The 24,342-nt window shown below is 47.8% G+C and overlaps 1 protein-coding gene and 1 long non-coding RNA gene across 8 annotated transcripts in view; one reads left to right on the forward strand and one right to left on the reverse strand.

Annotated features, from left to right (window-relative positions):
• Ank1 (ankyrin 1) overlaps window positions 1–24,342 on the reverse strand; it is a 175,156-nt gene that overhangs the window by 101,891 nt on the left and 48,923 nt on the right. For 2 of the 7 annotated variants that reach the window (XM_063239901.1, XM_063239900.1), the window contains exon 1: window positions 3,823–3,968. The exons of 3 other annotated variants lie outside the window; for them this stretch is intronic. In XM_063239901.1, coding sequence (XP_063095971.1) covers window positions 3,823–3,840 — 18 coding nt within the window. In that variant the 5' untranslated portion in view covers window positions 3,841–3,968. Of the gene's footprint in view, window positions 1–3,822; window positions 4,077–24,342 lie in introns of those variants that run through there. 2 more of the 7 variants (XR_010044467.1, XM_063239902.1) reach the window with 2 other exon arrangements.
• On the forward strand, window positions 4,022–6,556 carry LOC134473961 (uncharacterized). Its single transcript, XR_010044468.1, has 3 exons — window positions 4,022–4,289; window positions 4,429–4,644; window positions 5,226–6,556. It is a non-coding gene; the product is annotated as an uncharacterized LOC134473961 (long non-coding RNA).

Consider the following 24,342-nt stretch of genomic DNA (forward strand, 5'->3'; position numbering starts at 1 on the left):
TGAAGGACACCACGCCTGGGAGGCAGAAATGTGGGGACTCAGGACAGATGTGGATATTACACAGTCGTTAGGAGAGGGGAGAGCCTTGTGGTTGGGTTTTCTGAGCAGCTGGACTCTAGTCATCACCCTCCTTGATCAATAGCTGGACCTCCAGCAAATGGAGGAGAAGGACTGGGCCAACACCAGCTGCAGTGTAGCTTTCAAAGGCATTAACTTCCTGAAGGACGTTGAAACCAGGTGCTCCATCTTCCAAAACACTGCTTTGCTTCCCACTTCTGGAGAGGCCAGGCTCGTTTTCTGACCACTTATAGTTCCCAGGGAGGATTAGAGAGACTTCCCCCTGCCTTCCAGAGACACCTGGGCCTGGCACTACCCCAGCCTTCCTGCGAGAGAGAAGGGCTGGGGCGGCACCCATGTATGTGTTCTTGCTCAGGGGCCTGAGCAGCCTTCATTCCCTGTCTGCCCATCACAAGCTAATAATAGCCTTGAACGGCTGCTAGTCAAGTCCATCAGCAGTGGGACCACCTCCTCCCTTTCTGGGCTTCCCTTCCTGTACTGGGACAGCAAATGCAAGCAATAAGCCAGCCTCCCAGGGAGGGTAGAGATTGAGGGGTGCAGAGGCGGGGGCCACGGCCCATCTGCTCTCTGTGGACCATTAGCTGGTGGCCACTGCCTGTGAAAAGACGAGCCCTAGGCTGGCCAGGGCTGCAGTCCAGATCCGGGGTGCCCAGACTGGGGCCAGCTGTGACCACTGCCTTCTGCCACAGCCTGCCTGGAGAGTCATCCTCCAAATTAACAGCCCTATGTCTTTCTCACAGCCAGCACTCAGGATTTGAGCAAAGGAAAAAAAAAATCAAAAGCTCAGGTTCATGCACTGGTTTTAAATCAATTCCTTTAACAAATCTACTTTTTCATCTCCATAGTGGAGAACGCAGTGGATGTAGGGAAACAGGAGGAAGTGAGTCAAAGCCGAGTCAGACACTGCCCTGCTCCCACATGCACAGATAAGAGAGGAGCCCGGAGGGAGGATCTGGGAAGATGCATGGTGAGCAAATGAAAAGAGGTCATCTGCACATACCTCAGGAGCCATTACTTCCTACTGTAGGTTTGTGACCAAACTGGTGAGCAGCCGTGAGACCTTTTACAAGCCATTCGTTGTTCATCCAGCAGTGTCACCAATGTTTAATAAGCACCTACTATGTGCCAGGCACATGCTAAATGCCAAGGATACAACAGTGAGTGACAGCAGCGCCAGCACACCCACATGGAGCTTATGGTGTCCTATGAGATGCCCAAGAGTGGGCAGGCCAAGGCAGAAACAGCTCAAAAGATAGCAGGCCCAGGGCTGGCAGAGCCACACAAAGGCTCCTGGACTCCTTGCTCAGAACTGGGTAAAGCCCAATGGAAATGGAAAGCCAGGAAATGACAGGGTGAGATCTTCCCTTCTCCAAAATCACATTGATAGTGGGTAAAAAGCACCCTGGGCATGGAAAGGGCCAGAGTGTGCCCATCGGGAAGCACTGACCTCTCAGGCCAAGGCCCTGGGCTGCATCTTAGCACCAAAGAAACAAAACATCAAGATGGACAGAAAGGAGCAGGACCTGGAGTGAAAAAGACCTCGCCTTAGGTAAAAGCAGTGCGCACTCCAGGCTCCGCATGGCAGCTCTGCTCACACACATGCCGCACAAGCTTCTCCAAAGCCAGGTCCCTGTGTGCAGGACCCAAGCCCAGGCCAAGGAGAGCCGAGGCGCCATCAGCGGGCAGCACACAGCATGGTGGCGCAGCCCAGCATGCCCACAACACGGTCTCTGCCTCCCTTGCATATTTTACTCATGGTAGCTTTTGACACAAGAGTGCCCATGGCCAGGTGTCTGTTCTCTCCGTGTGGCAAGTGTGAGGGAAAAGGAGACTGTCACCATCTGGATGGTGGCCACAAGAGCACTATGGCAAGTGGTGTCAACCACTAGCCTGTGCACTGTGGGAGAGAAGGATCCAGGGGCCAAATAGCACACCCTCTGTCATCCAGTTCAGTTTGGCGACCCAATCATGGGAGCCTGGCTTCAAAGCCATGGGATATAGAGGGTGCATGCAGAAGTCAGATCATGTGTTTGTCTCTTACAAAAATCGCCTGAAGCCTCGTCTCACCCAAGGTAAGAGGAAACCCCTGCCCACAGTGCAGCCAGTCCTCTCTTTTTTGTATGCCTCACCCCATCGCTCTCGGGCCACCGCTGAGTATGAGATGCCTGGCTAGCATGTCAGAGACCTTACCCACAAATAGCCACAAACTATGCAAAGCTGAGAAATAGGAAGCAGGCATGGCTGACACATACTTAGCCATGGTGATGTCCACTTCATTGCAGCTTGGCTTCTTTACCGCTGGAATACAGCTCCCCCTCCAACTTGTTCCCAGTGCCACCCAGGCCTCCAGAAAGGGCCACAGAGTATCACTGCAGACTTGGGGTCACAGCCGTTGGGCTGCCCTCGTCTAGAGAGAATGCTGCTATCTTTGTCTCTAATTTCATGGCTCCTGCAGAAATGTCCGCCATGCTCAGTATGCTTCTCCTAGATTAGTCTCAGGAAGCAGCTAGCTTTGCAAAGACACTGGTGAACAATTTTGGGAGGTAACTGGGACTTAACTGTATTAAGATAAAGAAACTCAGACATAGATAAATGGTGGTCACAGGCCACTGCAGGGCCATCCTGCTCATCTGTGCAGGACACAGGAACACAGGGCTTCTGAGTGGGTCTAGCCATGCCCTGGTGGCCCTGCCCATTCCTGTGCTCCATGGTGAGCAGCCTCAGGCCTCAGGGCCCTGGCACCCTAGGGCCTCCTAAAAGCAGCAGAGGAGGACCCAGAGGAAGCTGACCAGGCCACCATAAATGAGCTCCATGCACCCCACAGAGTCTCCTTATCCTTGGGAAAACAAACCAATGAGAAAAGAAAAACTAGAAGCCATGCCACCATGAACCCAGCAATCTGCAAGCAGGTCAGGATGGAGACGCTGTCACTGGCCACCAAACCAGAGTCCCTGTCATTACAGGTCTCCAAGCAGGTGATCTGACATCCTGCTTTAGCCCCTGAGTCCATCACCAAAACATCAAGAACCATGTCTCAGAACAGGACAAGCAGAAACAGCAGCTGGCTGGCTGTGCGCCGCGATATGCCCTATCTCCAAGGGGCAGCACGGAGCCCCAGGACCGCTATTATCACTGTCTAAATACTCACCAGCCCGGTCTCTCCCAGAGCCCCATGGGCGCCTTTTCTCTGCCTCCTTAGCCTTCTGTCCCTCAGGTTAGCAGTACAGATCCAAAGTTCAGCATTTCAAGAACAGAGACAGTGCAGCCACAAGGTGACTCATCTCCACAATTTAGAGAAAATAAGCAAGTTCTTTCCACAAGAAGATGCAAGCGCCCCAGCAGAGAGGGACAGCCTCACAGGGCTCTTGCTCACCCAGGTCTAGGCACCAAGAAAAGCACTGCTTAGAAGTCAAGGCCAGGGTGATTGTCACACACATCCTCCCAGCCCTGATGCAGACAGAACAGGGTTATTGGCTGGGCAGCAAAGCACCCTCTGACCCAAGCCTCAGGCTGTAACAGAACGCACGACCTGGATTAACTGAGTCAGGCAGTGACCACCTGCCACCCACTTCAGAGGCAGAGCCAGTGGCAGCCAGGGCTGCTTATTCCAAGCACAGAGCCACAGCCAGGGGTTCCAAGGGGCACACACAGGCCAGCTCACGCTGTGCGCCACTGCTGTCCCAGCCCACTCCCTGCCTGCCCTGCCATTCCCAGCGCCTGCCCCTTGAGTGGCCCCATACTCACTTTCAGGAAGCACCTCATGCTGCCCTTAGCAGGCTCCCACCAGGTCCGTGGCTTCCTGAGGAGCAGCCACAGCTGCGGTGTGCATGGCCTCTGCCCCCACCCACTGGCCTTATCATGGAGGGTGGTGTCACCTGGGGCTCGGAGATTATGGGAGGAGGGCACCGTAGGACTCTGGCTCTGGCCTCTGCTTTCCCGGCTTTCCTGAGGCCCACTGCCTACCTGCCCATTTGTAGGGATTCCAGGCACAGTCTTAATAACACAGGGGCTCCAAAGAGCCAGGTGCCTGGGTGGCAGGGTGAGGTGGGAGGGACGCATAGGCCTTATGGGCAGACTCCTGCAGTACCTGTCCAGGGCCGTGATGGAGTGTGATGGTATCTGACCAGGGCAGCTTTATCTGGTGAGACACTTGCCCTGAAACGGCAGGTGGTGGATGGCAGACGGCCCAGGAGACCCAAAGCAACTGAACCGTGAGTCCTGCTTCCCTGGAGCTGGGGTGACTTTAGGGAGGGACCCCTGTGCGTGTCCAAGGGCCCAGAACTTCCTTTCTAGATGGCTGGGCTGCTGGTTAGGGCCCTTCCTGAGCAGGGTCCCTTCGCTCTTCTGCAGCGACCCGGACTCCCTGCTGCTAGGCCAAGGCTGGTCCAGATCCCCGAGGAGCAGCCATCTGGCTTCACAGCTCTGAGCAGAACCAAAGCAGTCTACTGTGAGGGCACAGCTGCCAAGGAAATGCCATCCGCAGCCCGCACCGCCCACACAGAGCCATCTCCAGGTGACCAGCACCTGCCCTGGCCAGCAAGTCCGAGGCCACACATCCCTAAGCAGGTGCCCCTCAAAACCAAGGACCTCAAATCATGGCTTTTTGCTTTTGAAGGGGGCCAGAAGACTAAAATCCAAACCAAGCAGGTCCTGGCAGACAGCATCTCAAACACCTCTGTTGATAACAGGGTACCCCAAAGGCGCAGGGCCAGCCCGTGTCACCTGTGCATGCTCAGGCTGAGGGTGGCAGGTTTGTCCCCAGGCAGCACTGGTAAAAACGCCCAGAAATTGCCCATGGCTCTCACCAGTGACAGCACTGAGACAGGACGCTACGTCGCCATCCAGGGAAGCAGGGAAACCCAGGGTCCTGACGCAGCACAGGATGAGCTGTAGAAAATGCTCCAAGGAAAAAACTGTGGTCCCAAGTCTCAGCCTGGGCGCAGCCACTCACATTCCCCTGTGGTCTGGGACGCTTGGCTTAGCACCTCAGGGAGCCCGTCCACCTCAGTTTCACCATGGAGCCCCCATCTCACCCCACCAGCAGCTTCAGATTCTGCTCCTGCAGATCCAACCACAAGGAGAGGCCAGATGCCCTCGGGGGTTAGTGAGCCACCAGGGACACCCACACAGCCCATTTCCCCTAACAGATACGCTCGTGCCTGAGCCCCCAGGTCACTGGACACAGGACCCTGTGATGACCTGCAAGCTACAGAGGATCCTGTCACTCTCATCACAAGCAGACCGACCCCGAGGACTTTCATCAGTGCGCTGCCAGCTCCAGCCTGTTCCTCTTTTACTCTGTGAAAGTGGTCACCAAAAGCATCCCCATGCTGGAGCCCAAGGCCACCCATTACCTCGGGTTCTGGCTGGTGAGAGTCCTGGTAACTTCAGCACTCTCCTGTTTCAACTTCTCCCTTCAAGTCTCTCTGCTCATTGTGTCCTGTGTTTATTTATCAAATGTACACATTGTGCTCATAGGCACTGGTGCCCAGGCCTGGTATGAAATATTAAGTCACAATCTTTTGATTACTCCTGGAGATCTTCACTATCTTAGGCCCTGGTACAGAGAAGGAAACTGAGGCTTGGAGGAATCACGAAATCCTTGCCGTATAGCAGGGTGAAGCTCAGTGGTGAGCATTGGCCTACCAGGCTCTGAGCCCAGGAGAAAAGAATCTCCTGCAGAGGGGCAGAGCCAGGTCCTCCACTCCAGGGCAGTCCGGACCGGGGCCAGGGACAGAGTTTCCCATTCTGCTTCTGGTCCCAGGCTCTTGGATACTCTCTCCTTAACTCACATCACCCAGCAACTCTCTGTTGAATGCTTACAGTAGTCTCACTTTAGTGTTCCATTTAGGAGGGTGACAAAGAATTGAAAGAAGTTTTTAGAGTTTTAATTATGCAAGTAGTGACATCTTCCCTGAAAAAAAGAATGTGGGAGCTGGAAACGATGTGCATGATCTCTGTCTCCCCCGGTGTCCCGATGCCACAGCAGAGCGTGTTGATGAATTTCCTGCCACCATCTCACTGGACTGTGCATTGTCTTTTACTGTATTATTTCTATGAAATAATTCAAAGTAAAAGAAAATTACAGAGAATTTCTGTATGATGCCTCTGTGTCCACTTTTCATCCTCATTAAGCTTTGCAGCTCATGTCAGATTTTAAGTGAAATAAAACATTTAGAGACTATAATACAATATGTTCAATTCCAATACCCTTTCTGTCTTAGCAGTAACCTAAATTTGGTGTTTACTAATCCCGTGAATTTTTAATACAAAAAAATCCCTACCTTATCTGTGTAAGGTATAAAGAAAGATTTAGAAAATCACTATGTCATATATCCATAACCCAACTGACAAAGAGGATGGAGGATCCCCTGCCCTGGTCTCTTATCTGATTCCTTGTGTCACTTCCCTCTCATTACCCAGACGAAACACTACCCACAAACCTGCACTTATCATTCCCAGGCCTCTCTATATGCTTTTGCCCTCATGTACACATCCTTACCCAGTTTTTCCATGTATTCTAACTGTGGATCAATGAACTCTACCCAATGATTCTGCTATTTGCTTCTTCAATGTAACATGATATTCCTGAGATTCAGTCTGTAGTTTATTTTCACTGCTGTATTGTATTCTATTATGGGCAGACACCACACACTGTTAGTTTTACTGCCATTGGAACGTGAGCAGTTCAGCTTTCTGCTGCTAAAGCACTATTGCTATGATCAAACTCCTGGTGCCTCTCTGCAAGATCTGCCCAGGCGAGAGCAAAATTACAGAATTGCATGTATGCCCACAGCTTTATTAGATAATGCTGAATTGTTTTTGAAACTGATTTTTCCAATTTATACTCCCCATAGCAGGCAAGCAATTGTTCCCCGAGCTGATCAACATTGGATATTATCAGACTTCTAAATTACTGTTGATCTAGGGGGTGGAAATGGCACGACACTGTGGTTTTCATTTGCATTTCTGTGATTACTAATGAGGTTAGGCATCTTTGCACATGTTTATTGGCCATTTATTTTTCCTTTTCTGTGAAATTACTGTTCAAGCCCTTTGCCTATTTTCCTGAAACACTGTTTGTCTTTTTCTTATTGAGGTGTAGGAGTTCTCTACCTAACCTGAATACTAATCATTTGTTAGTTATATGCCTTGAAAATATCCCACTGTATAGTTCACCATTTTGCCTTTTCAGATAAGGTCATTTGATAAAGAAAAGTTGTCAATCTTAATGTAGTCAAATGTATTAATGATTACGGTTTATGCTTACTCTGGCTTGTTTGTGAAATCTACCTATTCTACATTCATAAAAATATTTTCCTATATTATAAGGGAAACTGGTCGATTTTCCATCACTGAGATGAAATACCCAAGATAACCAACTTACTGCAGGTGGACAGGCTCATTCTGGTTCATTGCCGCAGTGGTTTAAGTCCCTGGTCTTTGGTTCTGCTGCGTTCACACCGGGGCCACAGCATATCATCCTGGGAGCGCACGGCAGTAACAGCTCCTCACCTCCCACTTGGGGCAGCCAGGAAGCAGACAGAAAGACAGGCAGGGGCAGGGTCCTGATGCCCCCTCCGAGGACACACCCCAGGGACCTGACTTCTTTCTCTAGGTCCCACTTCTCAAAGCAGCAAGCGTTGGGGGCTGAGCCTTCCCATGTATGGTCCTTTGGTGGACAGTGAAGGATCCAAACTGGAAGCAGTATATAATTTTGGTTTCCGTATTTTGGTCTGTAACGTCACCTGTCTACTTTTGTGTGTAGTGTGGAAAGAGTTCTCATTTTTTTCATATGGGGAAGCAATTATCCTAGCACCGAGTGCTGTCTTCACACTGCATCACAGCGTCACCTCTGTCAGACATTTTGTCCCCATGGGCACAGGCCTGCTGAGGAAGTGACCCTGCCCTGTAGCTCATGAGCCCAAGTGCTGCTACTGATCTGTAAGAACCTTAACCACATACAGCGATGCCTGGGTTGTCAGACTCAATTTGTTCCAAATTCATGTTTGAACACCAGAAAGTTTGAGAACTGAACATATTTTTCCCACAAGAAATAATAGAAAGGGCCAGGGATATAGCCCAGCGACACAAGCACCTGCCTGGCAAGTGTGATATCATGAGTTCAATCCTTGGTTTTAAAAAAGAAAGAATTGAAAGACTCCTAGATACAATAAATAAATTCAGCAATGTAGCTAGATACAAAATCACTACTCACGTGGTGGCTCAGGCCTGTAATCCCAACACTTGGGAGGCTGAGACCGGGGGCTTGTTGCAAGTTCAAGACCAGCCTAGGCTACACAGTGAGCTTACGGCCAGCCTGAACTTCATAGCAAGACCCTGTCTCAAAAAGACAAAAAAAAAAATCAATACTCAAAAGTCAATAGCATTTCTATACACTAACAACAAAATCGCTGAGAGAGAAATAAAAGAAGCCACACCCTTCATATTAACATCCAAAAAAATGAAATACTTAGGAATTAATCTCACAAAAAGAAGTAAAAGATCTATACAGGGAAAATAATAATATCCTGAATGAAGAAATTGAAGAGGATCTCAAAAAATGGAAAGAATAAATATTATAAAAATGGCCATTCACCCAAAACTGTTATACAGATTGAATGCAATCCCAATGAAAATACCATCAACATACTTCATACATCTAGAAAAATCAATCCTAAAATTCATCTGGAACCAGAAGAGACCTAGAAATAGCAAAGGCAATTCTAAGCAGCAAAGGCAGGACAGGAGGCATCACAATCCCTGACCTGAAGTTATACTACAAAACAACTGTAATAAAATCAACATGGTACTGGAATCAAAACAGATCTGAAGATCCAACCACAAGTACCAACACACTCAACCACCTTATCTTTGATAAGGGGCCAAACACGTTCACTGGAAGAACAACAGTCTTTTTTGTCTTTTTTTTTTTATCGGTACCAGGGATCGAACTGACAACCACACACTTGCAAGGCAGGTGCTTAAGCCGCTGAACTAAATCCCAACCCCGACAGTCTCTTTAATAAACGGTGTTGGAAAAACTGGCTCTACACACGCCGAAAACTAAAACTAGACCCATGCCTATCATCATATACTAAACTAAAATCTAAATGGATCAAAGATCTGAATATTAAAACAGAAACACTAAATCTGTTGGAAGACAAATTAGGTAAAAATCTTGAAGACATAGGGGTAGGTAGAGAATTCATGAACAGGAATCAAACCGCACAGGAACTACTTCCCAGAATCAATAGCTGGGATCACGTCTTATTAAAAAGTTTCTGCATGTCAAAAGAAATCTCCAGCATAGTGAAAAGAAAACCCACAAACTGGGAAAAAAAATCTTAGTGAACTGTCCCTCAGACAAAGGACTTCTGTCTAAAACATATAAAAAATTTTAAAAAATCAGACCCCCGAAATTCAAAGACCCAATCCAAAAATGGGCACCTGAGATGAATACATAGTTCTCAGATGAAGAAATACAAATGGCAAATAAATACATGAAAAAATGTTCATCATCATTACTCATTAGAGAAATGCAAATTAAAACCACACTGAGATTCCATCTCACTATTGAAAGAATGGCCAGGATCAAGAAAATTACCAACAACAAATGCTGGAGAGGCTGTGGGGAAAAGGGAACTCTCTGCACTGTTGGTGGGAGTGCAGACTGGTGCAGCTATTCTGGAGGTCAGTCTGGATATTTCTCAAAAAGCTGGAATTGGAAGTCCCATTTGTTCCATCTATTCCACTTCTAGGCATATTCCCAGAAGAACTGAAAACATCATACCACAGTGATATATGTGCACCCATGTTTATAGCAGCACAATTTGTAATAGCCAGATCCTGGAAACAACCTAAGTGTCTATCAACTGAGGAATGGATAAAAAAGTTGTGGTACTTTTATACAACGGAGTACTCCTCGGCTACAAAGAATGATCACATTGAGATATTTATAAATAAATGGACACAACTTGAGACCATACTCATAAATGAAATAAATCAAACTCACATTATAAATAATGTATAGTCTCCCTAGTGTAAGAAATGGTAAGAGTACGTAAGAGTTTATAGTAATCATGATTCCCCATTACATTGCTCTGAAGCCTTATAATGTCTGCATTTATTAGTTGGAATGGTTTTATCCTAGTTTGTTTGATTTTATTATCTGTGGTAGTATAAGCAGCCATTTTAAAGAAAACAAGACATTAGACTAGCCAGTGCTGATTTAGTATCATCTTACTCTGAAGTCCTAGTATGCTTTTGTTTTTCTGTTGCCTTTGGTTCTATCCTGTTATATCTTATTGGATATTATTATGTGTGATAGTATAAACAAATTTTCTATGGAAAATGAAATAATATAGTAGCCATTGTTTGTTCTCTGCTATTTGGTTTTGAAATCCCTGGAATGCTTTCATTCTCTTGAATGGTTTTATACTGTTTTGTTATGTTTGATGCTATTGTATATGAAGCTATGCTCAACAAAGAAAGAGACATTATGGTAGTTACTGTTAATTATGGGTTGTCTTGTAAAATGCTGTGTTACTTGCATTGTTCTAATCTGATCTGCTTTGTTGTGTTCTCTTTTGTCTTAATCTTTTTAAAATAAAAAAATTTTTAAAAAAGAAAGAATGGAAAGCCAAATAATGGGTAGTGAGGCCTCAAAATTGTACTTAGGAATTCATTTTCCAGGGCCTAACACATTTTTCGATGATTCCTTTCCCTTGTGGCTCTCACAGCATTCCTCCTAGCTGCACTCTGGTATCACTAACTTTCCCTGGAGCCTTGGTGTCCACGTCTAGGCATAACACAAGACAGCCCTGCCCACACACAAAAATCCAAGTAGGATTTTTAGTTCCACTCCCAAGCAAAGTTACGAACCATGAGCAGTTTCATTTTTCAAACTTTTCTGTTTGAGTCGTGGAACATTCGAGCTCCGTTCAAGCTCAGAGCTGTTCAACAATGGCCATCACTATCATCTTGCCTTGCTTTATGTATTCATTACTTTTTACTCATCGCTGAGACAAAATACCTGAAACCCAAATTTGGGAAAGGAAAGGTTTATTTCTTACAGTTTTTGGAGGTTTCATTCCATACTCAGTTGGCTCCAAGGCAGGGGGGCATGGCGGGGCCACAGTTCATGGCGACCGCAAATAGCAAACAGCAAACAGGAACCAGCAAAGACCAAGACACACCTTCTTCCTGACATTACATCACATCCTGGATCCACCCCTTTGTGGGTGGAGCACTGGCACCACCAATCCAAGCACTAGACAATGAACGGATAACAAATGCACAATTCAAACTCATGAGGCCTGGGGGACACAGACATAAACCATGACACTTTACAACGCTGTGCTCACCTTGTAAACAAGTTGACTGACTTTCCTTCTCTTTTCATTCTCTGCAATGATTTTTCTATGAGTGACATTAATCATTGCCCATAAAATAATGTTGCCTATGGTCCATTTATTTATTTATTTATTTATGTTTTTTGAGACAGAGTCTCAATTTGTAGTTCAGTTTGGCCTTGAACTTATTATGTAGCCCAAGCTGACAACAAACTCACTGTGATCTTCCTGCCTCAGCCTCCCAAGTGCTGGGATTACAGGTATGTGTCACCACCCATGACTGGAGTTCCTTTTTTTGTGGTACTGGGGATGGAACTCACGACTTCATGCTTGCCAGGCTACTGAACTAAATCCCCAGCCCTGGGGTTCTTTTAATGAAAGAGAAACTGCATGGAAGTGAGGCTGTTGATTTGCTTATTTAATATTCTGTGTTCATTCAGGTGACAAGTTTGTTAAAACATCAATATTTTTAACTGCATTTCAAGCTGGCCATAATGACCCATGTCTGCAATCAGGAGGACTGAATGGATGAGCCCAGCCTGGACAACTTAGATCTTGTCTTGAAATGAAAAATAGAAAACAAGGGCTGTGGGTTTCATGTCTGAAGGCCTGCGTCTGATCCCAGCACACACACACACACACACACACACACACGCACGCACGCACGCACGCACGCACGCATGGGTGACTGTTTTGCACTGGTGCGTTCCATGCAGCTTAAGAAAAGACCAATGGATTCTCCCACCGGCTTCTGCAGTTGTGAGTTACAGCTGAGGTTTGGTTGAGGTGCGTGAGGAAGAACTGGCCCCTTCCAGAGCTGAAACTGGAGAAGGGAGATGGATATGTCTTCATGGCCTTCTCAGTAAATCCTGAAATTCTTGGTGGACTCAGCACCCAAAATCAAAGGCTGGTTGCAATATGGACACCCAAAGGACACCAGCGAGTTGTTCAAAAGTGTGAGAGGGTGAGTGTGAAAAGGCACTAGCAACTCAGTGTCACGAAAATGGCTCTGCCCTCAGCCTCCATGGGAGGGCCTGCGGGGCACACACCATGGAGCACAGGCCTGCTGAGGCCTGATGGACGCTGGCAAAGCCAGGTGACGGCCAGCCTCCCGCAGCTCGGCAAGCACTGTGGCATCCTTGACCTCAGAATGAAACTGTGGCCCCAGGACACGGTAGCATTTTTCTGAGACTTTTGCCATAAGAGCAGAGCCTTATAAATCCCCTGTGTTTTCTACAACTGGATGAAAAGAGGGGAACAAAGAAAAAGAAAAAGGGAACATCACATGAAGGCAGCACGGTGTTCTAGGCCACTGACTGCTATGACTCCGCTCTGGATTGTTTGGGGTGACAATGATCTAACCTGAAAGCCCTTCTCCTGTTCCAGCAGCATCCGATCACCACCTAATGTGAACAATTTCACTGTCAACTGACGTGAGAAAAATAGGAAATAAAAAAATCAATGAAACTCCCACACTGACATCAAACCCAGGGGGACTTGGCCACTATTGCTATATCCCCAGCAGTTTTAATTTTTTGAGACAAGATCTTACTAATTTGCCTGGGCTGGGCTCAAACTGTGATCTTCCTGCCACAGGCTCCGAGTGCTGGGGTGGTAGGTGTGTGCTGCTGTACCTGATTCTCCTTTTCATCCCTAGGAGAGGAGTGCTGGAAGAGGTAACAACACGATGATAATAGTCGTTAGCATGTACCGAGCACTCACCATGTACCTGTTCATTCATAATTTCTTTCTTTCTCTGAATATTCGCCAGCTCCTGCTGCATGTGACTGTTAACAGGACGGATGGAGGCTGCCCCTACCAGGCACACTACTTGGTCAACAACAGTAAGAGAACACCCACAGACCCAATGTCTTACAGCCGTTATTCATTCATTGCCTCCAACAAGCTCATAGGGGTAGAAACTGTGACACACCCATCTGATGGGGCCAGGGATTTAGCTCAGCGGCACAGGCAACTCCCTGGAAAGTACAAGGTTGTGAGTTTGATCCCCAGTACCAAAAACAAACAAGCAAACAAAAATCTCATGGATAAAGAAACAGGGATGGAAGAGGCAGTTACCAAAGTCACAGAATTGGTGAGGGAACGGGACCACGGTCCCAGTCCTGCTCTGCAGCAGCCGCCCTCACCCGCAACACTGCCCTGCCTCCAATATGGGACAGCACACAAGTGAGACTAGCTTCAGACCCTGACAGGCTGTTGATCTGACTCTCCCAAAATCCAGCAAGAAAAGTGAAGTCATCATTGCCCTACCTTTTTTGACCCTACATTATAACTATATCCAAGAGCAGGGACATCTCAGCCCTACAGCTAGGGACAGGACATGGAATTTGGGGATCGCATGGCGACGGTAAGGTTGTGGCGATAAGGTGAACATGATGTGTTTTGACAGTGACCAGTAAAATCACCGATTAACTCTTAAGGCATCAATTTTTTTTTATTTTTAAATTAAAGCTAAAATCCTGGGGTTCAAGAGATGAAAGCCAGATTCATACCACAAAAAGCTTCCCCTAGAGTGTCACAGTGGGAGGAGAAGGGACTGGTGGAGGACTGGATTCTTGCCGCAAGCAGAAGGTGGGTTCCTTGGCTGCAGACACAGTGAGGCTGGCCAGTCGCAGGCCAGCGCCTGTCTGGTCCTAACATGGTGTCAGCAGGAGAGGACATCAGTGCCACCATGCCGCCCTGTGCTAATGGGGCGGTGGAGGGGCGTCAGGGAGGAAACTCAGAGGACTCACAAGCCCCACTGTGCAGCTCTGCCCTCACCCAGCACCTGGGCGTTGTTTCAGTTCTAGAATAGCTCTTCCTAAAAGTGCTAGACTAGGAGTCAGACAGTTTCTCTTCAGAGTTCTCACTTCTGTTGTTATTGTTTTGTTTTGGTGGTGCCTGGAATTGAACTCAGAGCCTTCACACTGACCTACATGTCCAGCCCTTTGTATTTATTTTGAGACAGGTCTTTCTAAGGTACTAAGACGCTCAGGCTAGGCTTGGACTTGCAATGACTTACGATCCTACCTAACAAGGGAGAACGCACGTATCTGACTACACAGGTTGTCATGGTTTATGTCTGTGGCCCCCAGGCCTCATGAGTTTGCATTGTGCATCTATGATTGGTTCATTGTCTAGCGCTTGGATTGATGGTGTCAGTGCTCCACCCACATACGGGTGGAGCCAGGATGTGATGTAATGGCCGGAAGAAGGCGTGTCTTGCTCTCTTTTGCCTGTTTCCTCCTTGCTGTTTGCAGCCGCCATGAACTGTGGCCCCGCCATGCCACCCTGCCTTGGAGCCAACTGAGTGTGGACTGAAACCTCCAAAAACTAAGAAATAAACCTTTCCTTTCCCAACTTTGGGCTTCAGGTATTTTGTCTCAGAGATGAGTAAAAAGTAACTGGGACACAGGTAATGTTAAAATGTTCTTCAAAAATCAAAGTGTTACTCAGTGGTAGAGCACTTGCCTAACAGATGTAAGAACCTGAGTTTAATCCCCAGCACCAATAACAATAACTTTAAAAATAAAACACAAATCAGATAATGTAGAAAAATAACAAAACAGCTCATCCTCTCAGTGCCCGAATATGGATACAGCCAAGGCATCATGGGAAGGTTGTCCTGCATGAGGGTTACAAGCAAGCTGGCAGTCAGCTCTTAGTGTCTGTGTGCCCTGGGCGTGTTCCTAACATCTGTGAGCCTCTGGACGATGTCCTCCAGGGGATCAAACCAAGACTGCTGTGGCAGGAGCTGTCCGGAGGCTGCCTGGAGCAGCATGAGACAGAGCCCTGCCTGCGCCTGCCTCCACATGTGCCCGCTGGCGTTACTCACTGGACACCCTTCCGGGCTTTGGGAAGTGCACGTGTCCTGCACACAAACACGCACGTGCTTCTATGCCTGGGACCCATGATGTTTTATAGCCTGCTTTGGATACTGAGTAAGACATCAAAAATTTTGTTTCACAAGTGAAAATGTATACCTCGCTGTATCTATGGGCTGAGAGAAAGTATCCCAAATGTGTTTGGATTTCATTAACCCATCCTCAACTGCCGTCTGAGCAGTGAGTAAGAAATGACTGCTTAGGTTCTCAAATGTAACTCCTTGCTTAAGACCACAGTCCCACCACGATGAACTGTCTCACCACAGGCCCAGGGCAACAGGGCAAGTGACCATAGACTGAAGCCTCTGAAAAGTGAGCCAAAATAAACCTTTTCTCCTTCTAAGCTGATTCTCTAGAGATCTTTTGACGCAGTAGTGGAGAGCTGACTAACACACTCCTTAAATTTCAATCCCTGCAGCAGCACAGTGAAATGGCATAGCATGTGCTTCTTAGGGTTTCCAAAAGAATGCAAGAAAATAATGCATAGGCCGTGCCAACAGGTGCCCACAGACAGCTGTGCTCACAGATGCATCTCTTCTCATTATTACTATCTTCTCCATACATCCTGCTGTATCCAAAGGCCGGTTCCAAAATGTGCCACAGATATCAGAGTCCTGGGAGGCTCACGTCTGTCACAGAACACAATGCAGGGCTTATGAATAACCTATTCTGCTCCTCCCACATACATTACCTAACCCCTAGATTCCATGGAACATATGTACAATATGAATGCTATAGAAATAGTTATACTGTTATACTGTTTTTAAAATTCATATTATTTTTATTGCTGTGTTGTCTTTATTTTTTCAAGGTATTCTCAATTTGTAGTTGATTAAACCCACAGATACAGAACCAGAGGCGATGCAGGGCTGACTGTTTACTTTTTATTTGTTCAAGTTTCTCCAGGTCTTTTAGGGATTCTGACAAAATTCTCTGGACATGTTCTCTAGACAAAACATAATTATCATTTGCATTGGTCTGGATACATTTACCTTCCTGTGAGTTAACTAAAGATGCTAATTGTGTTGGCAGGCACTAACGCCAGAGTTAAGATGGAGCCCAGTACATGTCACTGAAGACCTGCCCGGGGCGACGTCCACCCACTGTATAACTCGCTCTGGGGGTAGCCGTCCCACCAGTTCCAATCACTTTTTACCCAACCCAAGTGGCTTTGCTTTTCTTCATTTTGTCTGTGAAATCATGAAGGACATTGCCAATGTAAAGATACACAAAATAGAGAAAATGTTCACTATGATATTAAAAAATAAATAGAATTTCCAACACTTTCATTCCTCATTAAGACCACTGATCTTGCAGTCAAGGGGTCATCATCCTGAGAGCATTTTCCTTTTGCTGGATGCTGGTCACATTTGCTTAAATCATCTGTGCACCTAGGAATACTTTGTTTTATTATAGTTATTTATGTATATGCTTGTCTCTTCACTAGAAGAAAAGTTCTTGGGGGACAGAGAGTGCCATAGATTTTTCACTTGATGTCCTCCAACTACAGGGTTGTAAACCTAATAAATGTGCAAAAATCACCCACCCTGTGCGCCATGAACACTTACATGGATGAATGAATGAATGGCTCCTCCCAGAAAGCTTTGCTAAGTATTAGAAAGGATGAGTTTAGTTGGGTGTGACTCCTGTCTGGTGCACCCACATCAGCTGCCAGAGTCCTCTAACTGGCCACAAACCACCTGTTCTAAGCTTTTCAGGAATTTGGCTATTAAAACCTGCTTTCTTAAACAGCGGCATGTCTGTCTTCCTCCAACTTTCCCGTTAACGATTCACAATTTCATCAATATCTCCAGAGCAGGCTGTGACCGTATGTCCACCACCATGCGGTACCACGAAGCACATGGCTGTATAATATCTGAGCCCATGTGACATTTGTGTGTTAATCCACACTGATGCTATGGAAGTAGCTACAGGCTGTTCTCCAGACAAGGCGGGTCAGCTCAGGGCAAGGAGACTTTGTGGGGTCTCCTAATTGCTTTTCTACTGTGGGAGTAGGGAACCCAGGGCCTCACAGTGCTAGGCAAGTACTCTGCCACTAAGCTGCACCCCAAACCTAGTCTCTAAACTTCTAAACCTTTACATCCCTCTCAATAAAAATATTTTCAAGCATGTATCTTCAACATATGGACATTGCCTTATTTATAAATCATTCACCTGTACTAGTGTGCATTATGTAAATTATAAAACACATGGTAAAACAGAAACTAAAAGAATGAGATTGTTTCCCCTGGCCAAACAGAAGCCCCCACCTTCTCCCTGCCTTGCTTGCATCCTAACACGGTGTAGGGAACCACTTTGTGAGCCAGTGTCCTGCAGCCTGGGAGCTTCCTCTCATCTCAGAGCTGCTTCCCAGTATACATACCTGCTGCAAGCTCACGCCATGCACCCGGGATGACACAATGGGGGACAGTGAGGTGGATTTGTCACAGTGGCTTGCAACCCTGTGTTGTCCGCCCTGAGCAGGTGGCCAAGCCTCCCTGTACCATCCCACCTCCTCTACAGCAGGGCAGCTGCGCCACTGTCTCTGCCCTGAGAATTCTAAGAGCTGACATCTGTGAGTAATGTGGGTCCAGAGTTAGCGCAGCAAGCAAGCAACTCCTCGCTCACACCACACCATGACCTCTGTACTCAGGAGGGGCCTGGGGGAGAGGGACCTGCTCAGTCTGAGGAAGAGCCTCCATATTGATACACAGACCATGTGTCTTCTTGTGGTAGTAAAAGTATAATTACCTAGAAATGCTGGAAGGGGCCATCTCAGGGAGAGAAATGGTTGGTGCAGATAAGAAAGGGAGGAGGAGTTAATGAGCAACAGCAGAAAGCATGCCCACCTCGGGGAAGAAGCAGACACATCTGCTCAACTTTCCTCCTCTGATTTCTCTCCCATGAAGTCAGCGTTGTATTAGGGATTTGTTTTCAACACAGCTGCACGAATTTAAAGAGATATTATGCTATGTTTCAGGTCTACCAAAAAAAAGTGAAGAAAAGTATAGCATTCTGCTCAAGAACAAACGCTGGAAATCTAGTTAAACACACCTTCCACGCCCTTCCACACCACCTCCCTCCCAGCCTGACACTGCTCATATGTTATTTACCATACCACACGCTTTTGCTTATTTTATACTCTCTACCTGGATCCCTGCATTGTACTGTACATAGTATCATTTTTAGTGCTTTTAAATTTAAAAATAAGTCTTATTACTTCAGACTGTTAACTCACAAAAAGGATATTTGTAAATTGCCTGCCTTGCACCATGATTACCGAAGGGAAAGCCCTTTGCTTCCAGCTCAAAGACATCAGCACAAACTACATGAGAATCTGAGGATTCCTGCTGCTTTCAGTTCACCATTCGGATGAAAATTATTACCACAGAAAACTCACTGTTTTGCTATTCTATGGAGCAGTGCAGGGTACTGTTTCAGGAGGGGAGAGGCATTACTCTGCACAGAGACAAGTTGTGAGTCTGCAAACACAGTTCCAGAGAAGGTAGGCAAGCACCTAGATGAGGACAGGATTTACCCTCAAGCCCTCCTCATGTCCTCTGGTTTTCTAGACAGCAGAGGTCAGACAGGCAGGATGCTCTGGAATCTTGGCTGAAGGAGTTTGGTTACTGAAGTACCTGCTCAGGGTTCTATGTCTCTGACACTAGGTCACCTCTGGTTCTACAGGAGCCCCCAGAACACAAAAGCCTGTAGGTGGAGCTTCCCTGGGGGCTTTCCCTGGGGCTCATGTGCCTTCTCATCCCAACTGCAAAGGCCATGCCAGGACGAGGGCCTCTCACTGCCCCACAGGAAGTGGGGCAGGTATAGGCTATGCAGGGCCACATGGGTGGGAGAGCCCTGGGAGGGCTGCAGCCAGTTCCAGGCTGGCATAGGCACCTCAGCCACACTGCCAAGGACCTGGATTCAGCACCAAGGCTTTGCCTGGCCAATGAAAGCACAGTCATATTTCCACCATGCTGGCTGCTGGACATCCTGGCACACAGGTGGAAGTGTCAGCGTGATGTGGCCTTGCCTACTAGATCAGATAAATAAAAGCTAGTCTGTAAATACAAGTAATCAATATGCTATTAATCTTCTAACACAACTGCTGGTCGGTCACAAAGCCTCTCCAGCTTCTGGCCACCGAGAATTGGCCTTAGGTCATGCTGACTATAATCCCTCTCATGTGATGATGCCTTTGATGTCCTCCAGCTTTCTGGGCAGCAGAAAGTAAAAGTCTGCTGCCAGAGATACTTGTGTCTCCTTAGGTGTGGGTGTGGAGGCCAAGCAGTCACAGCCAGGCTCGGTGTGGAAATAACTTTCTTGTCTGCAGCTGCAGTCTGTGACGGGCAGTGGGCCCAGCTCTCCCTCAACACACCTGCCAGAGATGGTCAAGGCAAGTGCGGCCTCAGAGCTCCCACCCAACAGGGAGCTCTCAGTTCATGCAGAGAGAGCAGGCAGTCTGGTGGGTAAGCAGCTCTCTGGGTGCCTCCCCGTGTACCACATCTGCTAGCTCTTCTAGCTGTTCTTCTGGCAAAGGTTCCCACCCTGTCCCTGTATCTCACTGTCCTCACAGCCCTGCAGGACCTTCTCATCCCCTGGGGGTGAATTAGTCTCTAGAAAGCCGCAGACCTGGTTCATCCTGCCCCATTCACCCTGTTTGCTGCTCCTGGTGTATCTCAAAGACAGCCTGCACTGCTCTCTCCTCACCGACACCCTGTCTACCCTGGCTCCCCTTGTCTGGAAGCAGCTTCCTTGGCACCGGGGCCTCTGAACTCCACTGGGCATCCTGTTGTGCTCGAGGTCCACTTCCCACTCTAGGCGAGGACTGGTGCTGTCTCTTCTGGTATAAGGATGGGTCATTTCATTGCAAATAGTTAGAAAATAGCACAAAGTAAAAAGAAGAAACGAAAAGTTACCGAATAATAAATATTACTGACATTTTAAATATTTTATTCTTTGAATCCGAACACAGTATAGTCTGAATACTTCTAATTTTTTCAACATTGGAATTATGCCATGCATAAGATGTTGTAGCCTGTATCTTTCCAAGTACCACATGAGAACCATGTCATTCTCATTCATATTTCTGCATCTTCACGCATCCTGTCCTCCTGCATCCTGCCACACCTCCGACCCCTCAGAGCCTGGCCCAAGCACTGTAGTCTGTGTTAATTTTACTCCTGTCAGTAGGTTCAGCTTCTCTGTCATAGATTGCATAACACATTGCTTGCTATACTGTCTTGTCTTTTCTAATAATCTTGAAACTCTATCTTGTGTTCCTGGTAATGACATAAACCCCTAAAGATCAGCAGCCCCCATCACATAGCAGGTACTCAACAAACGTGAGGATTCTCAGATTATGTCACAATGTCTGGATCCCACTCCTCCCTCTGCCCTGTTGTTTCCATGCAAATGTGGGAAACCTCAGCCGTGTCAGGAACCAGGAATCAGCTCCGATCCAACAGGGGCATCTGTTGAAGTCTGTCTGTGAAAAGCACGCGGTTTACATCTTGCTATTTCTGTAACTCAGTCCTCCCTCCTGCTTGTGTGCAGAGCTGCATCCCTGCTCTCCGAGATGCACTCACAGTGGGCAGGTGGGGCATTCTGGGGCTTTAGGAGAGGGTCTGTCAAGGTCACCTTCAGGCCTGAGTGACATCAGCTTCAAAGAAGAAATAACTCGCTTTTGCTTGCTAGCTCCTTAAGAGAAAATTTAGGTTACACCGGATTAGAATTTAACCACACATATTTTCTAAGACTCAGGTAACACAAAAGCATTTTTCTGACCCCACTTTACAAGGGCTGTTCCTTCCATCCCCATACAAATTCTCTCTGTCTCTGCATCCCCCCACCTGAGCAAGACAAAGTGACCCGCACACTTTCGCAACTCATCTACTATTAATAGCAGACTCCGATCACTCCTGAGTTATCCATCAGCCTTCCATTACCTCCTGTTTAATGTTTAATTCACATTAAAGACTGGTGCCAGAGGAGGGAAGGAGCGGGATGCTTGCAATACCCTCTAGCACCTCCCGGTCCTCTCCCGTCTCCAGCCTACACTTGCTTAGCTGTTCGACTCTGAACAACTGCTCTCCCTCTCTGTCACTTTGCCTTATTGGCACAGGGATCCTGTCCTCCTGCTGACTCAGGGTCTGGTATCTAGGAAACACTTTTTCCACCTTTACTCTGAGGTAAGCCTTGAAGCCGGGGACCACCCAGCAGCCTCCTCCTCCTTCTGTGCCTCCTGCCTGGAGTCACCACAACCACCAGAGGGAGCAGATCCAGCTCCGCACCCCAAGACCAGGACCTGTGTGCGCTCTTCCTTTTCCTCCTCCAAGGCCTTTTGTGTCCTTGAAGTAGTGGCACTAAAATGCTCCTACTGCAGCTGTTCATTGGATTATTCTAGTTCACACTGCAGCCCCAAGGCTGTGGAGCGTGCACTGGGGACAGAAATAGGCACTGCTTTCATCTCACTTCCCATCATTAACTCTTTGGGGGACAGTGACTATTCCTCATTTTTCCGTTTTGCATGGCAGGCCCAGGAGGCCAGAGGGAAGGGCACTTGCTGACAGTGCAAGAACACAGGGGCAAGGGCAGGGCCTGGTGGCTGTGTCCCCACCCAAGGAATCCTGGGGCCATCTAGGCAAGGATGGTCCTAGAGGAGCCACTTGTGTGACCCTTCCTTCTCCGGGCCCAGAGCAGAGCCTGCAGGCTGGCTGGCCTCTCCTGTGGCCTCTTCAGACCCACAAAATAAAGCCCACTCCACAGGACACAGAAAGCTGGCCAGGGATCCCTGCTCACTGCAAAGCCCTGTAGGCACTATGTCCCTCCCAGCTGCTCCTTGGACGGGGCTGCTGTTTGCACAGAGAGGCCTTTGCAGGCAGGCTTTCCAGAGCCTGACAGTCGCTTTCAAAGGAAAACCTCAATTTTGGCATTTCCTAAAAAAAAAAAGCTGAGGTTTCTTCTTGTGGCTTGAGGTTTTTTTAGCTTGTCTTATTGGAACAAAACCAAAGGGCCATGGCCTGGATGGCCACTCGTCACTTTACTGATGTCTTTGGGTGCTGGGGACTATCATTCCATCCCAGGAGGAGCTTGCAGATACAGACACTGAGGCTCAGAGGACCGAGTGCTGCTTGCTCAACACTACAGACACAGGACAGGAGCTGGATCTGTCCCCAGCAACCTGACCTGACTCGAGTCCCTGTGGGCTCTCTGCTTCCTCCCAGTCTAACTTGCTCTACAAGACCAGGCATTGAAGGCCCTCGGATGGAGAGAGCCATCTTCTAAGCTCAGGCTCTCCTTTTGATTCTCTGTGTAAAGTGCTCCAGGAGGTCTCATTACTTAAAAGACTGCTGTCCCTGCATGCCTTTTCAGAAGCAATTGCACGTGGCAGGGTGTTCAGATTTTTGCTTCCAGTCTGTGTCTGCAGTGCCAGGGATGGCACCCCACCCCAGATGCTTAGCTTTTATTTTATGAGTGAGGTTTCACTCTCTTGACTCAAGTAGTCCCCATATAGTATCAATGAAAGTATCTCGCACATTTTGCCTGATACACAGGCATGAACCAAATATTTGTTGAATCTAATTTTGAGCCTCCAAGAATCCAACAGGAAACATTCCCTCAGCCCCTGCCTGCCCCTTACTGGGTGTGGAGCATCGTAGTCCCAAGCAGAAGGAGCTCAGTCGAGCTGCCCCAGCTGATGCATGTCCCCGAACCAGGCCTCCAGGACATGCCTGCAAGGCCCACTGCCACAGCACCTCTCCTCTTCTTCATATCCTTTCCCCACAGCAGACAGACCACCAGGGAAGAGGCACTGCCCTCTGCCCATGCTCACCTGTTCTCAAAGGGGCTTATTAAAACAGGAGACCATTCTGAACCCAAATCATTAATCAAGAAACATTCTCCTTTCTGGTATGGCTGTTTCCCACTGATAATAAACCCCCCCTCAACTTTCTCCAAATCAAAAGTGACCTATATCACAATGAGATAATGATGACACCATGAATATGTTAAGTCTCCACTGAAATGTTCAAAAGCTGGAGTTGTGGGAAGGCCAAGCATCCCGGGGTGGGGGAGTGGGGGTGGGTGTCAGGTCCCGCCTTCCTGATTCCAAGTCTGAAGCAGACAATAGGGAGCTGTCTGCCTAGGACTTTCAGGGACAGGGCCCAAATCCCACATGACCCTACAAAGGGAATGCAGGCTGAGCTGAACAAGCAAATACCACAGCCCAAGGCAGCACGGAAAGCGGTTCTGTGTCGGTTCTGCTTTAAAAGGCCTCAGGAGAATACTGGAAATGAATCGTGGAAAAATAGCTTATAGACGATGTATCCAGTGAGCTAACGAGGCCATGGCTGTGTCTACTCACTGCCAGAATCATGGGGATGATTTGCTTCCTGTGTGGGGGCACTGCTGTTCTTCACCAGATGGGTCCAGCATCTGGGTCACATCCCACATCCACAGCTGCAAATGCTCAGTGTGTTTTCCAGAGGGCTCCGGGAAGTTGAGGCCCAGCAAAGCTGGCAAAAGGAACTGCACGACACATACAAAAGCACAGGGCCCAAATCCAGCCTGGACCCCAACAGCAAACTCCAGATTTGTCTGACCCCACCGCAAGCCAATCAGCAAGTTGCCAGAGCAACTTTGCCTGTAATCACCCTCAAACATCCTCAGTGGGCAAACGGACGAGCAAACAGCAGCACATCCAGGGCAGGGTGATCCAGACACAGATAGCGGTGCGGGGACTCTGGAACAGGAGTGGCAGGTATGGAGGCTAAAGTGCCACATGACTGCAGGAGTGGAGACCAGACGTTCGGTGGCCAGGGCATGCAGGTGGGGAGAAAGTGACTCCAAGGAGGTTGCACAAGGGAATCTGGTGGTGGGGGTTGTGGAGATGGTGAATCTGGTCTGTATCTCAATTCCGGTGGTGAAGCCTCTACAAAAACCTATGGCACTCCAGAAAACAGCAAAGTGAACTCTACTGCCTGTGAATCTTAAAAAGAAACCATTACAGAGTGTTTCAAATATCA

The sequence above is a fragment of the Cavia porcellus genome, unplaced genomic scaffold, assembly GCF_034190915.1.
Source record: "Cavia porcellus strain 051 isolate PalLab524CR breed Dunkin Hartley unplaced genomic scaffold, mCavPor4.1 scaffold_29, whole genome shotgun sequence".
Lineage (NCBI taxonomy): Eukaryota > Metazoa > Chordata > Mammalia > Rodentia > Caviidae > Cavia > Cavia porcellus.